The sequence below is a fragment of the Urocampus carinirostris genome, chromosome 16 (genome assembly GCF_059441175.1).
Source record: "Urocampus carinirostris isolate Australia breed hairy pipefish chromosome 16, RoL_Ucar_1.0, whole genome shotgun sequence".
Taxonomy (NCBI): domain Eukaryota; kingdom Metazoa; phylum Chordata; class Actinopteri; order Syngnathiformes; family Syngnathidae; genus Urocampus; species Urocampus carinirostris.
This window is the reverse complement of record NC_142364.1, coordinates 1344840-1361530: the sequence shown is the minus strand read 5'-3', so window position 1 is coordinate 1361530 and position 16691 is coordinate 1344840. Positions and strand designations below refer to the sequence as shown.

The 16691-nt window shown below is 41.3% G+C and overlaps 1 protein-coding gene across 1 annotated transcript in view; it reads left to right on the top strand.

Moving 5' to 3' along the window:
- The window catches only part of LOC148349946 (poly [ADP-ribose] polymerase tankyrase-2-like), an 85964-nt gene that overhangs the window by 5448 nt on the left and 63825 nt on the right, over window positions 1-16691 (top strand). The window contains exon 4 of the mRNA XM_088319974.1: window positions 2546-2681. Within this exon, the coding sequence (XP_088176100.1) occupies window positions 2546-2681 (136 nt within the window). The remainder of the gene's footprint in view (window positions 1-2545; window positions 2682-16691) is intronic.

The window sequence follows — 16691 nt, the reverse complement described above, 5'->3', positions numbered from 1 at the left end:
TAGGTATTTCTGATGCTTTTCGGAACAAGAAATAATTGCAAAAGTGAAAACCCGGTTCCACGATTTTTAACACTAACGAGCAAAAAGTAACCACGATTACCTTTTCTCACTCTTTGAATCTTGAGCATGTCCACGAGGATCATGTTGAGGATGCTCACGGTGATGACAGCTGCTCGCTGCGGCGCGCACGATATCTCCTCTCTCATGGTGAATCTTGTCATTGTTTGCTATTTTAAGAAAGTATAGTAGGAGTATTTTTATGGTACAATATACGAGGACACAAGAGTCCCTCAGACTTTGCCGGAAAAGTAAAACTTCATGTTTAGTTTTAAGCGTATCATGACCGTTGTGTTTTTTTTTTTTTTTTATAAAGCAAAACTACTCCCATTGGGCAGATTTTTCTCCGTGTGTTTGGTGCAAATCATTTTTTCCCTTTTTTAATTAGTGGTTGAGACTGTTTTTTGTGTGCTGTGCCAGAATAAATTTCATTCTTTCATCGAACTGAAATAAAAGGTATCTGGCTCACACACGCAGTCATTAATTAGCTAACAAGCAAACGCTTGCATCGAGCAAGCGACCAAAAACTAATGAATCAATTAATCATTTTTTTATGAACCCCTTAACTAAACACTGCTTAAGAGGATTTAACTGAAATAGAAAGTATCTCACACACACACACACACAGGCGCGCAGTCATTAATCTGCAAAAAAAAGAAGCGCTAACATCAACTCGCTACCACAGACACCTAAAAACAAATCATGCAGCGTCTTACCCTGCCACTGAGCTCCCTTCGTCCTCGTCAGTGACTCCAGCTTTTGGTTTTGATCGCTGCCTCACCGTCGTGGTGTTCCCGTAAATCGCGCGGCACCACATATCGAGGAACTCATCCGCGGCTAACTCTTTTAATCATTGATTTTAAAAGAATTTATCAATTGGTTGTTGCAGCCTTAATTGTATGACATCTTTAATAACATCATGTGTTAATAACCTCAGGCCGGAAAGTGTCATTAGAATAATGCTGCAATTATCAACTACTTTAATAGTCGACTAGAAACAATTAGTCGAATAATCGGATATTCATACATTTTATTCTAAAATTCAGGATGACATTGATTAAATGATAATAAACACAAACTGGTTCAATAAAAAATGCATCTTCTTGACCATACTGCAGATTAATAATCATAATAATAATATTAATACATTGTATTTTGAAGCGCCTTTCAGGACACCCAAGGTCGCTGTACATATGAGTAGGACACAACAATTAAGCTAGAATAAAACAAGCTAGTCATAAATAGCCGATAAAACACTGGAGTTAAAAGTGGCAGTGTGTGAGGCAGACGGTCAAGAATAGGCACGTCTGAAGAGATCAGTTTTGAGTCCGGATTTGATGCTGGCTTGCAGAATTTTACAGGTCAGGCGGCAATGAGTTCCAGAGCTGGGGGGCAGAGCGGCTGAAAGCTCTGCTCCCCATGGAGCTGAGGCCATTTGTAATTTGTAGAAAATTAAATCAAAATGCATAAACCCAAAACCGAATCAGGTGCAGTGCATGGTCGGTAGAGACTTCAACACATAAATGAACCTCTGTCCATTTTTTTAGGGACCGGCAAATGCTTATTCGATTCAAATCACACTTTTTTGTTGTCCGTAACCAAACTTGAAAAGTTTTAGACGTGTATTTGATGTCGAAGCTGCCATTTCTGTATGTTTCTGTTCAAGACAGAGACGATCCGCAGAGATTGCAGTTACGTAAAAACCTCTCTGGCGACTACAGTCGACAATGGAGATTTATCGTCGATTATTTCTATTGTTGATTTTTGTCGACGAGTTGTTGCAGCCCTTATTTAAACAGTTTGTTTTTCTTGCATTTTTATTTCTGCGGTTCGAGGGAATCTTATCAAACTGTCTTGATGACTGATTAGTTTCACCTGTGTTGCGGGCTTCCTGATTGGTTCCCCGTCCTACTTAAGCTCCGTCCTTTCTCTCACCTATTGTCAGTCCATCATCGGGCTTCCTGATTGGTTCCCCGTCCTACTTAAGCTCTGTCCTTTCTCTCGCCTATTGACAGTCCGTCATCGAACCTCTGTTTCTACAAGGCAAGCATTTTGACTCTGACTCCCGTCGGTCCCGCATTTTGCACCCATTTTCCAACTGTCCGTTCCTGATTTCCCCGTTTGTCTCCGGTTACGACCTGTCTTTTGACCCCGACCATGTCCTTTCTCTTGCCTATTGACAGTCCGTCATCGAACCTCTGTTTCTACAAGGCAAGCATTTTGACTCTTGACTCTCGTTGGTCCTGCTTTTTGCACCCGTTTTCCCACTGGTCCTACCTGATTTCCCCGTTTGTCCCCTGTTACGACTCGTTTTTTGATCCCGACTACGTTTTGCTCTCCTGTCCCGGCTATCGACCCGTTTTCCCGTCTTCGACACCACGCTGCGCTTCCTCTTTCTCTCTACAAACTTGTGGTTAACGTTACATTTCTGGGTTCTTTTTTTGTTCTGGTTGTGACACAAACCTCATTTGAAAAATCCCTTTTTCAGTTGACTTCTTTCTTTTCTTCGGCGCTTCGCTGCCACCAGGCGGTGACGGTGCCGGATCAGAGATTTGGCAGCTGACGTTCGAATCGACTTTGATTCTTTTTGACGGAGCGGCTGTCCTTTTCTGCGGGGGCCAAAAGTGGAATTCATCTCCTTCTTAGCCCCGCCGGCTCATCCAGCGCAAGGTCACATTTGTCGGAAAAAGATATCGGCGGACCTTGAGGAGGATCGACTCGAGAATTTGATTGGTTTGCCCGTTGTGTCGAGGTGGGGATCCAAAATCACAGATATTTTAAGGCCAAATTGCTCGATTTCAACTGTTATTTAACAAGAAACATTGGCGTTATATTTTACAGTAACTGAAAATCCGTTATTACCCATTTAGGGAAGGAGTGCAGTGGCGTTGTTCGACCACTAGCAGTGGGGGCGCTGTGGAGATTTTATACCCTTTAAGGAAGGGTCTACGTCACTCTTTTCTGCATGTGAGCGACTTAGAAAATGGCCATATATGTCCATGTATCTTGCATTACTTGCCCTGTGGTGAGGGGGCGCTCTCCTTGTGAGAGGTAAGAGAAATCCCCCACCGTAATCCAGTGCGTGTCGCAAGAGGTGACTAAAGTGGGGGGAGCGAGGGGACTGGGGGATCCTCTCCTCTCCCTATACTCCCTAAGAGACGGAAAGGCAAAAAAAGGAGGGCGGAAGACCGAAAGGCCCCTAGTTATAGGGTCACTAAATGTGAGAGGATGTGGAAGTAAAGCGACTGAGTGGTAGAAAGTTTTGTTGGTGGAGGAATGAGGGGAGAGGCGTTGTAAAAGGATAGTGGGGATTTTTGGACGCGTTCTAAAGGATGGGAAGGGCACCCATATGATGCGGCAGGGGTAAACCAGTGAAAGCTGTCGGGCCCTGCTGTTGAACACTATTTCAACTTCATAATCTTCATGTGATAAAAGGGTATCTCACATCAATGAGTGGAGCCAAATAATAATAGTCATGAGGTGTTTGCAAGGAGCCACATGGGAACAACATGTGGAACTAGGTTCTCTTAGAAGATATGAGACCAAACTTTTTGGGCTTCATGCAAAGCGTTATGTTTGGCATAAGAGTAACTACACCAGGGCTGCAACTCGTGATCTTTAAAAAATCCATGAATAGGTCCTTTCATTTTTTTCCCCTTCATCCATTAAAAAAATTTCCTCTTCATTCAAACATAGAAGTTTTGGACAGAATAAAAAAAGCGCACTAAACAGAATATTCTGTAATAAAACAATTTACAATGAAGAAAAAATACACCTAAATGTATGCTATACACCTGCAAATATGTTAAATATGTCATTTTTTTTTATTTAGTGCCAAAATAAAAAAGAGTGAAGCAACATAGGAGGGGAATTCAGGTATGTCGTTGGGTGTTTGTTTGTGGCTTTATATGTCATGAACCAGAACCGGATCAGGACCCAAACGCGTGACGTTTCTCACACAAGCCTTTTATTTTATGGGAAATGGGGAGTTATGCACATTAGGCAGCAGTCTGGCGTGAAATGATAGGAAGCCAGATTGATAATGAAACAGCATATCGAAATAAAACAGGACAAACTAGACGGGAACAAAAACTGGAGAGAATAATAAACAGGACAAGAATAGACGGTAATGAAACTGGAAACCGATATTAAACAGGACAAAAATAAACGGGAACAATACCGCAGTGGAAATACCAACAGGAAACAGGACCGAGTCAAAACCCACAGCTCGCAGGGCAGAGGTTCCTTGACGGACTGACAGAGAGTGAGAACACCTAACACCAATCCGTCAACAAGCTGCAGCTGGCGCCACACGGACGGGCCAATTGGGCGCCATGGCAACCGTGACATTATATCTATTACAATAATACAATAATAATAAGTCAAAGCCTATTCTATTTTTTTCCTAGCAGATAGCATTTTTTTCTTACTTTTTTATCCCGGCACCGGTTGTTTTTTGCCGTCTTCCCTCACGAATATAATGAGGACGCGTTCAATCCAAGCTACCTGATATTCTTCTCCCGTGTCACTACGTGTTTGAGTGGGATCTATGCGAGGGTACATTTTATATTTTTGGTGGGTGGATGCCGACACACACATACACGCTACAGCGACGTCTCTACTTTTTGTCCGGCGTGCACGCTTCTTCGCCATACTCGTCAAATGCTGCACGCTCGGCGAGCAGTCACAAGACTCGGGTGCGAACGAGGCCAAGGCCGACACAGCGTCGGCTTGATGCTATCTCGGCACAACGCGGCTCTCCAAGATTTATCGCTGGCTTTTTCTTAGATAAATAAAAAAAAAGTCTTTTGTTGAAGTGAAGGTTGTGTGCAAAAACAGGAGACCACCGGGACATGATTCTGTTCCCAGGTGAGGATTAGAATGTAAAATTGTCCTTTTCTGCGGGATAGTGATTAGCTCACGTGTCGAGTATCCTAGCATCATCTCCAAACAGAAGAGCAGCTTCAGCGACAGACTGCTGTCACAGTCTTGTTCCACGGACAGAATGAGGAGATCATTTCTTCTTCATGCCGTGAGGCTCTTTAACTCCAAAATCCCACATGAAACCCCACCCCCACATATTACCCTATTTTTAGGACAGTGTGTATTTTCCGTAGCACTATTGAAATAAATAAATAAAGTAGCTATCTAGACAACTATCTATCTAGACATCTATCTATCTATCTAAACATCTAGACATCTATCTATCTATCTAAACATCTATCTAATCCATCTATCCATCTCTATCCATCTATAGACATCTATCTAGACATCTATCTATCTAAACATCTAGTCATCTACACATCTAGCTATCTATCTAGACATCTATCTATCTAAACATCTAGTCATCTACACATTACACATCTACACATTACACATCTATCTATCTAGACATCTATCAAGACATCTATCTATTTATCAAGACATCTATCTAATCCATCTATCTAGACATCTATCTATCTAAACATCTATTTATCTAGTCATCTACACATCTAGACATCTATCTATCTAGACATCTATCTATCTATCTAGACATCTATCTATCTCAACATCTATCCATCTAGACATATATCTACAGTATATGTCTAGACATATATCTATATATCTAGACATCGATCTAATCCATCTATCTATCTATCTATCTATCTATCTATCTATCTATCTATCGGCATCTATCTATCGACATCTATCTAGACATCTATCTATCTAAACATCTAGTCATCTACACGTCTACACATCTACTGTAGACATCTATCTATCTAGACATCTATTTATCTAGACATCTATCTAATCTATCTACCTATCGACATCTATCTAGACATTTGTCTAGACATCTATCTAGACAGCTATCTATCTAGACATCTATCTATCCATTGGTCGTATTTTTCGATCATCACAAGCTTCATTTCCTTGGTTATGTTTATGCTTCTCCCTTTGGCATCACTGCAAGCCTTGAGACCCATAGCTCGTGAATACAGTACTGGAGATTCAGAATCAAACGGCGCTAGAGACATAGTGGGAGGGAGTTTCACCAATTCAATATCATTTTCATGATGCCATGACGCAAACCAAAAGCGGACCAACATCTTGTGTGATGTTGACCAATTGCAAACAGGCTTCTTAAGTGATTTGTGAGGAAAGTTCGGGCACACAAAAATTGGTGAAAATGTCGAAACAATGGGTCTACTGTACCGGCATAGCAGACCCAAGAATGTTCAAACAAATTCCAAAAGGCGAATTTCTTTCCATACGTCAGCTTCAATAGTTTCATTCAATTCTATTTCATTGAATAGTCCCATTGTCACGGCTGAATCGCCCAATTACATTTTCAGCCCTCGTATATTTCCGGCCGCACAATGCCGACGAACGTTTGGCACGCTGTTAATTAAAGCTAACGTACAATTTGGAAGCGGGTTTAATGAAGCACTGTTCACACAATTAGAAAGATGTGGACAGATTTCATCGCTTCTGGGTTCTTTTTGTGTTTAGCCGTGAACAAGAAGTTCCTTTTAAGACCGAAGACTTGAATGGGAACTGTAAGGTTTTAACATTTATTATCCTGATATCTGACTCCGAAGACACTTCCCGTGTCTTGTGTAATCCCTTACAGTTGGAACATGTCCTAAAGTCAGAGAAATTTTTGAGCCGAGCACCGGATATAGTCCACATATTAATTTATTTAGCCGAATCAAAGAGTTGAACAAATCGGATCTTTCTTCCTTGCCAGTTACAATCGTGTGGAGAAAGACGACGAGGTACCGGGGTCTCCTCACCTTTTCATCCATGCTGATGAAATGTTCACGCACCATGACCAAGCCTCTGGCTGATAGGTCCGCGCCGTGGCGATGCAAATTCCCCAATAGTCCTTTGAAGCTTGGGAGAAGGGAGATAGGTCATCGCCCTACCTCCCAGACGAGGTGATAAGTCATTGTTATCTGCACGGACGGAAACCAAAGACAGATTCCAAAGCAAATGCGGTTTAAGACACCCTTCTAAAGAATTGCACTCAAGGCTGAGGTCAAATTTAGGTACAAGTATTTTTGAGTATAGGTGGAATTAAACGGCGTCTAAAATAGTATATAACTTTAGAACGCAATGCACCAAAGGACATTGTCATATCAGCTGATTCGTCGCTCGGTTTTTGTACTATCCTGTTGACCAGGGGTGTCAAACGTGCAGCCTGTGATCGCATTTGCTGTGTGCTATCTGCTGCAGAGTCAAGTCATGTTTATCTGCTGAATGGAGAACACTCTCGAACCCGCGTATTTCTTCTTGGCTCTTGGAATCACGGGTAGACCAGCATTTTCCGGGCGAAGTCTCAGAGCAGGAAGATAGGGGGAAATTAAATTTAAAAGGTTTCAGGGGTCCAAAGTAAGCAAACTAATTTAAATGGACATTCTTTTGCTGTTTCAACACACCTGAGGACAGAAAGTCTGGATTTTGGCCCCAGAGTCAAACTGAGTTTGATATCTCTCAGCTTGACGGATACATTATGAGCTTTCGGAAGAGCAGCTTCAGCGACAGACTGCTGTCACAGTCTTGTTCCACGTACAGACTGAGGAGATCATTTCTTCCTCATGCCATGAGGCTCTTTAACTCCACCCGGGGGAGTAAAAGCCCACATGAAACCCCACATTTGCATAGTACCCTATTTTTATTACAGTGTAACTATTGAAATACTCTATATCAACACGTTTGGCTGTTCTCTGCTCAGTCTGGAGGACATTGCTGGGCTCATAACATGGGAGAACCTTAGAGTGAGTCATCAACACACTCCACGGAATATTCGGCTTCTCTCACCCTAGTTTAGAGGACATGAATCCTAGTGACTCATCAACAGAGCCCAGAAAGCCATGGGCTGTTCTCTGCCTCGTCTGGAAGACATTGCTGGCTCTGATCATGGGAGAACCTTGCAGAGTCATTAACATAGCTCAGAAAATCTTGAGCTGATCTCCCTCTCAGTCTGGAGGACATTGCTGCCTCGTAAACTGGGAGGATCTTGCTGAGAGCCATCAACAAAGCCTAGAAAATCATCGGCTATTCTCTGCCCAGTTGTGAGCAAATTCACTTAAAATGGGAATATTGGCAAAAATTGGAATGGCTACCGGGTCCCTGCCTTAAGGACTTGTGTAGTATGGGCTTGTTCAATCGAGGCAGAGACTTTTTGATTTGGCGCCACCTTGAATTCGGTACCCGAGGCTCTGCCGGTTCCAAACAGAACCTCTGTGACCAGTAGAATCTCGGCAGCCATGTCGATTGCAAAAATGTTGCGTCATCAATTCCCCCTCGTCAGGCTTAATGAGATCAACTCGGATACGTGGCCAGGAGATGGCACGGCGGCCAAATTCCTCCGGGGAATCTGACTGCGGCACGCTCTTTTGCAAAGACGGGAATGGGTTCCATTTTGGATGAGCCGTGACATTGATGTTTCTTTGCCTATATTCCTCTTTGGAGGGAAAGCAGATTGGAGGCCGCCTGCACACTTTGCATTTATTTATGAGTTTCGGGGCTCAGACAAAGGTCGCAGCTCATCACTGACCCGTCGAACCGTGCGTGTCTTTTTTATAATACGAAAAGTCACGGAAAAAAAAATATTACTGCAGACATTTTACAATAGAATGGAAAGGAGGTCTCAAGCTGAAGCAGGAAATCCCCGGGATACGAGATACTACGAAAATACAATTAATAAAATCTACAAAATTGTACAAAAAATACTGCAATTGTCAGGACCAGAACAGGAAGCAGAACCCACTCGCGTAACGTTACTGTGAGTAACGCACACTCGATCCGGAGATCGTTGTCACGGGGAGTAGATTGCTCGGAACGCGGAAGTGCTCAAAATCAAACAGATCGTGGCGAGAGCAAAACAGGAGCAAAAACACAGGAAAAAAAATGGAGATTCTCAGGGCTCGACGTGTCAAAACAGAGTTTCGCAGACAAAAGGCGACTCACAGGACAGCGTTTAAGTAGTGTCAGGGAGCAATCTGTCAACGCGCTTCAGCTGGTGTCCATGGGCGGGGCCAATTGGGTGCCATGGCAACCGTGACAACAATGGTAAGACTTTAAAAGTACTTCCACAGAAATACCCCGAAAATACAACAACAGTAATACTATGATACAAAATACATCTACAGAAATATTAAGACAGCAGTTCAAAAAAACTACGGTAAGTTTACAATATTTAAGAAGTACTACAAAAATACTAAATTTAAATGACTACAAAATAGCATTGAAATACTACAGAAATGCAACTGATACAATCTACAAAATTATATAAGAAAAAAAATACTGCTATAGAAATACTACAATGGTAAGACTTTAAAAATACTTCCACGGACATACTCCAAAAATACAACAGTAATACTATGATACATAAGTTCAAAAAACCTACTACTGCGGTATGATTAAAATATTTAAGAAGTACTACAAAAATATTATTTTGAAATTACTACAAAATAGCATAGAAATACTACAGAAATACAACTGATAAAATCTACAAAATTATTTGAAAAAAAATCCGCTATAGAAATACTACAATGGTAAGACTTTAAAAATACTTTAGAAATACTCCGAAAATACAACAACAGTAATACTATGAAACAAAAATACTTCTGCAGGAATATTAAGACAGAAGTACAAAAAAAAACACAACTACGGTAAGATTACAATTTTTAAGTACTACAAAAATACTGTATTGAAATTGGTACAAAATAGCATAGAAATACTACAGGGATGAAACTAAAGTAATATTACAAAAATACTAATAGAAAATCTACAGAATTATGAAAGAAATATAAGCCCAGGAGGTAGAGTGCTCGTCTTGGGATCAAGAGGTCGCAGGTTCGATTCCCGACTCCTCCGTGTTATCATTTAGCTTTGCATGGCTAAATGCAGACTATTTATATTTACAGTAACACAACAAAAATACTACAATGAAAATACTTTAAAAATACTTCAGCTTTACTCCAAAAAATGTAACATTGAAATACTACAAAGATACTACAAAGATACTACAAAAATACTACTGCAGAAATACTACAAAAATAAAACAACAGTAAATAGAAATATTTAGACAGAAGTACAAAAAAACTACAACTACTGTAAGATTACAATATTTAAGTAGTACTACAAAAATGCTTACATAATAGCATAGAAATACTACAGAAATACAACTACAGTAATATTACAAAAATACTAAAAGGAAATGTTACAAAAATACTTAAAGGATTGTTATATTTGGCCCACGAGGTAGAGCGCTTGTCTTGGGATCAAGAGGTTGTAGGTTCAATTCCTGACTCCTCCGTGTTATATGTCCGTCTATAATGTAGTACAACAAAAAGACTACAGCTTTACTCCCAAAAATGTAACATTGAAATACTACAAACATTAAACAGCTATTATACAAAGATACTGCTAAACTACTACACAAATTCTAAAACAAAAAAGAAGAAAAAAAACTACAGTAGTACTAGAAAAAATAAATACCACATTAAGTGCATGAAACGGGAACTTACTTTATTATTTAGCTTAATTTGTATATAAAATGAAGCATAAAATGCCTTATGCCAACATCCTCCTTCCATTGGTTCAACTGCAGTACTAAATGCTACCTGTAGGTGTCCGTGTTTAGCCCTCGTTTCATCATTCCTGGCTGCGTCTTCCAGTTCTGACGCTGGAATAGTGACAAGCGTCGGAGTTCATTTCTCCTTCTTCGCGAGCGAGAAAGAGCGAATGGTGCTTTCGCCGACTTACGCAAAGAGGGATGTTGGCCTGCGAAGCCATTGGCTGGCGTTCGAGCAGTTTTCTCCCAAAGGAGGCGGATTGCAGTATTTACATATGAATGAAGGAGCCAAGAAGGATGGAGGGCGACATATGCTCATGAAAATTGTCTTTGAACTCGATCAAATTCAATTTCCTTTTTCAACAAATACAGTGTCTTCTTCTTCTTCTTCCTCCTCTTCATCATTTTGTTCTTCTTCATCTTTTTGTTCTTGTTTTTCTTCTTGTTCTTCTTCTTGGTCTTCTTCTTCTTGTTCTTCTTCTTCTTGTTACTCTTTGTTATTCTTCTTGTTCTTCTTCTTGTTTTTCTCCTTGTTCTTGTTCTTCTTTTTCTTGTTCTTCTTGTTTTCCTCTTCTTGTTGTTCTTGTTTTTCTTGATCTTCTTGTTCTTCTTGTTCTTTTTATTCTTCTTGTTCTTGTTCTTCATCTTCATCTTCTTGTTCTTCTTCTACTTGTTACTCTTTGTTATTCTTCTTGTTCTTGTTCTTCTTGTTTCTCTCCTTGTTCTTGTTCTTCTTTTTCTTGTTCTTCTTGTTTTCCTCTTCTTGTTGTTTTTGTTTTTCTTGATCTTCTTGTTCTTTTTGTTCTTGTTCTTTTTCTTCTTCTTGTTCTTGTTCTTCATCTTCATCTTCTTGTTCTTCTTCTATTTCTTCGTCTTCTTGTTCTTCTTGTTTTTCTTCTTCTTGTTCTTCTTGTTCTGGTTCTTCTTGTTCTGGTTCTTCTTGTTCTTCTTCTTCTTCTTCTTCTTCTTGTTCTTCCTGTTCTTGCTCTTCTTTTTGCTCTTCTTCTTCTTGTTCTTCTTATTCTGCAAACGAAAACAATGCGCACACTTTGGTATGCACGTATGGGTAACGTTAGTATTGTCATGTTTTACCAATTGCCCTCACCTGCGCCTCACCTTCAGCACCAGCTGCCACTCGTTCCCTAATTAGTTCTCCTTTCCGAGTAGGGATCTTTTTTTGCTTATTGTTCTTCTTCGTCTTTTTTTTTTTTGCATCCTGTTCTTCTTTGTTTTTATTGTTGTTTTAATTCGTACCTTTTTTTGCATTCTTGTTCTTCTTGTTTTTCTTGTTCTTCTTGTTCTTCTTTTTCTTCTTTTTCTTTTTCTTCTTTTTCTTTTTCTTGATCTTCTTGTTCTTGTTCTTCTTGTTCTTGTTCTTCTTTTTTTATTCCTATTCTTATTCTTCTTTTTTATTCTTCCTTTTATTCTTATTCTTATTCTGCCTTTCTTCCGTACTCCCTCCCTTTCAGTCTCTCACTTTCTCTCTCTCTTTTGATATCGTCGTATGACTCAATCTCACTATGCAACATTCACGGAGGCATATGTCAAAAGGCGGCATGCGTGAGTGCGCCCCCTGCTGTGACATCCAGAAGGATACCTCCTGAATATTTCAGCCATTGTTCCGTTTGTTCTCCGGTATTTCCGAGGGGCGACGGTCGAGAAGGTCTCCGGCCCCGATTCTGACGTTCCGTTTTCTGATGTCTGTTTGGCCCCGCGGCGGAGAAAAACACCTTCTAGAAGAGAAAGCATTTTTTTTCCCAGGTAGAAGAGAGTCCGTGGTTTTCTGGGACGTGACTTTGCCAAGCGGCTAATTTATGGCTCAATATCGGCGTCCCTGCGCACTGACAGATGCTGAAAGCTGTGCTAGCCTGCGGCAAATATGAAGCAGAAGCTCTAAATCACACCACTAGAACTTAAAAGGAAATCAAAAATCTGGTGCAGGTTGTAGAGAGGCTAGTCTGGCCACTGATACATGGAACGGGGTTCGTACGGCTGCTCGAAATCCTTGAAAAGGCTCGAATTTCAAGATTTGACAAATGCTCGAATCGTGGATGAATTGCTTGAAATGATTTCCGTGTTCCTTTAAGTCTGCCCTCTGGTGGTTTTGTATGCCATTGCATTTCTTCTCCCCTCAAGATTAGGTTGGGTGGAGTAGCGGGTGGATGCAAAGGACAACAGTGGCTTGAAAACTAAACTGATTTGAAAACTTCCACTCGCAAGGATTATCAGGGTTCCGAGGGTTGATCTGAGGGTTCGGTCCACTCTGTTTATAACAAAAGTTTAACAATCGTTAACAGTCAAGATTTTACAGCAACAGACCCAGCTTTGTCTGTAAATCGCCAAGGAATCCTTTAGATGGAATCTCATTAAACAATCAATGTTTAAGTTGAGACACTTTATGACGAAAAGCCACAGAACAAACTTTAAGCACCCAGAAGCAAAGCACCAAGAGTATTTTGATGGTGTGAGTGGTAGGAATGGGCCAAGTTATACAGCGGACGGTGCACTGAAGGTGGATACTTCGGTATCCTGGTTTGCAGTATTTCTTGACAAAATAGATAGATAGATACTTTATTCATCCGCTTTGGGAAATTCACATTTCCAGCAGCATCCCTGAGCTGAGAACAATACAATAATAAAGCAAAAAGAATACAATATACAAATACCCAGTGTGACGTGCAAATGCCCACTGTAGCGTGTTATATAGAATAAATATTGCTACACAGAATACATATTGCAATAAGATTCGGTAATATGCAACGTAGGCGGTGTGGTTTACTGTGGGCTTTTACTCTGCCGGGTAGAGTTAAAGAGCCTCATGGCATGAGGAAGAAAAGATCTCTTCAGTCTGTCCGTAGTACAAGACAGTGACAGCAGTCTGTCGCTGAAACTGCTCTTCTGTCTGGAGATAATGCTGTGTAGTGGATGCCATGGATTGTCCACGATTGACCGCAGCTTTTCCAGTGCCCGTCTCTCAGCTACTGTTGTTAGGCCGTCCAGCTCTTTGCCCACAACGGAGCTCGCTTTCCTAGCCAGTTTATTGAGACGAGAGGCATCCTTCTTCTTGACGCTGCCTCCCCGACACGCTGCCGCATAGAAGAGGGCGCTTGCCACTACTGTCTCATAGAATATTTTCAGGAGCTTTTTGCAGATGTTGAAGGAGGCCAGCCTTCTGAGGAAGTCAAGTCGGCTTTGCCCTTTCCTACATAGAGCTTCTGTGTTGGCAGTCCAGTCCAGTTTGTTGTCCAGCTGCACACCCAGGTATTTGTAGGTCTGGACAAATTCTACACATTCTCCCTTGATGGTTACAGGAACCGGGTGAGTTCTGGTTCTCCTGAAGTCCACCACCATCTCTCTGGTCTCGGTGGTGTTTAGGTGCAGGTGGTTTGCGTCGCTCCATCGGACAAAGTCCTGAATCAATTTCCTGTACTCCTCCTCCTGCCCGTTTCTGATACATCCCACGTTGCAGTGTCGTCGGCAAACTTTTGCACATGGCAGGACTCAGAGTTGTACTTAAAGTCCGATGTATATAGAGTAAATAGGCACGGTCCCCTGCGGAGATCCTGTGCTGCTAACCACAGTGTCCGATGTAGCGTTTACCAAATTGTTAGAATGAGTTATCTGACTCCATTAACCAAACACAACCTACATTCACCCCACAATTTACGCGCGCTCGTTTCTTGAGGGAAAAATGACCAGGTGAGCCGACATTTCCACACGGGGGCAGATTTATTTTCCCTAATAAAAAAACTAAGTGAACTCCATAGAAGAAGCGACGTTGGCGTCTGTGGGAAGCCTTTTTCTGAAGTCCTTTAGCTTTCTCCTATTGGCCATCTTCTCCCCGCATAATGGTGTGCCGGCTCCTCCCGTGGGCGTGCCAAGCAAGCCCCCTGGACTTCACCATCTCATAGACGAGCGTCCCGATGTCTGGGGTACTCAAAACCGGATCGAGCCTTTCTGCGTCATTCTGGATATGCTGATTATCTTATCAGCAGTACGTCCCGTTCCTGCCGTTCCTGTAAACAACATTTTCCACCAGCCACCAGCTTGTGCTACAGCCCAGTCCGTGAATATCTTTTGCATTAAATGTCATTTGTATTCGATCGTATAAAATCCTTTATAGTCAAATGTATAAAAAGGGGGCTGGGGGAGTCTCAAACTCAAGTTACTGGGGGGCCACTGGAACGAGGGTCTGCGTGAGGTTGGGCCGCATTGGGTTTTCAAAGGCAGAAACTCGCCATCAGATAAACTGCATCCAAGCCTCAGTTCAACGGAACTCTGGCAGCCTCTCGTTCCGCATTTCCATTAATAACATAAGTGAATTTTCGCATCCTCTTAGCTACGAGCGAGCATCCTTCTTGGCCTCTCATTGATAAACGGCCGCTTTCCGATCGGTCTTCGGTGATGAACGAGTCGGGTTTTGTTTCCGCTCGGGGGCGCTCGCCTCACCATCGACGCAATTATTCTCATTTCTTGCTTTCGAATTCCGGAGGAGACGGAATATACGGAAAGAGAAGCACCAAGGTGTATTTTCAGGGTTCGTATGGGTGCTTGAAACCCTTGATAATGCATGAATTTTAAGGTTGTGTTGTTAAGGTCTGTAATGTGCTTGAATTCGGGGCAAAGTGCTTGAAAATGCTTGGAGTTGTTACCTTTGTCATGTTTCTTGGCCGTCTGACTATATCGACCACGCAAAAAAATGGACGCCGACACGCCTGTCTTGTTAGCTCGTCACGTAAAGTGTCACCGCCTCCTACTGCTCGCACCCAAAAGGACCGATCTATTTAGAAAACCAGCTCTTTTGGCTCAGCCTATTGAAAGGAGAAGGCTCTTAACCGGCTCCTCAGTGTTATCGTTTTTTAATGATATAGTATCAATAATAATGAAATATTACGCACCAAATTATTTAGGAAATAGTGTTTTTTTTTTGGTAGGGATCTCTAAAAAACACACGAAATACGGTGTGAAAATGTTTTATCCCTTTAGATAAGTAGTAAACATAAATATAGATTTGATCATTACCAAGTCCTGTGATTCGGCATCTTTGACCTTTTTTCTGCTGTTTTATTCTCGAGCCACTCATGTTAGCAACTTGTCTCCAAGTGCAACCCAAAAAGAGTCCAAGGAGACGAAAAACTATGGAGACTGAAAGGGAGCGAAAATCAACCATTTTGTTTCAATTTTTTTTATCAAGCCTTTCTCAAAGAAAGACAAAAAGGAGGGAACATTATTGTAAAGGGATAGAAAATTGGAGAGAAGAAATAAGAGACAGAGGCAAAAAAGGAAAGTAGGGGAAAAGAAAGCAAACAGGGAAAATGGAGAAAACAAAAAAAGAATTACAGAGAAAGGGAAAAATGAAAAAATGCAAATTTCTCTCTTTTTCTGTTCATTTCTTTTATTTTTCTCTTTCATTTTTTTCCTTTTTCTTGTCCTTTTTCGCAAGTAGTACATTTTGCTTTATTCCTTTTCTTTTCCTTATTCTCTTTTGCTGTCCTTTTCTGTTTTATTGATTTGACTTTTTTTTCCAAAGTAATAAGGTCAAGTCAAGTCAAGTCATTTTTATTTGTGACGCCCTAAATCACGAAGAGTCTCAAAGGGCTTCACAGATTGTTACACTATATTACACAAACTATTTTCAACTGACAAGAGGAGTAGGTTATTCGTATGCAATGGAGTAGAAGTGAGTTTTAAGTTTAGATTTAAACATTTCCACTGAGGTTGCAGATCGAATCTCAGGGGGAAGAGCATTCCACAGCACCGGTGCCCGGATGGAGAACGCTCTCGAACCAGCAGAAGACTTCTTTGCTCTCGGGATCACCAGAAGACCAGCACTCTCAGATCGTAGGCTTCGGACCGGGACATAGGGGCAAATCAGATCTGAAAGATAAGAGGGAGCAAGTCCATGTATGATTTTGTACAATACTAAGAGAACTTTGAAGTCACATCTTTGGCTAACTGGGAGCCAATGCAGGTTAGCCAAAATCGGTGTTATGTGATCGTACTTTTTTGTCCTAGTTAAAAGCCTCGCTGCGGCATTTTGTACTAGCTGAAGAGACTTGATTCTGGACTTCGG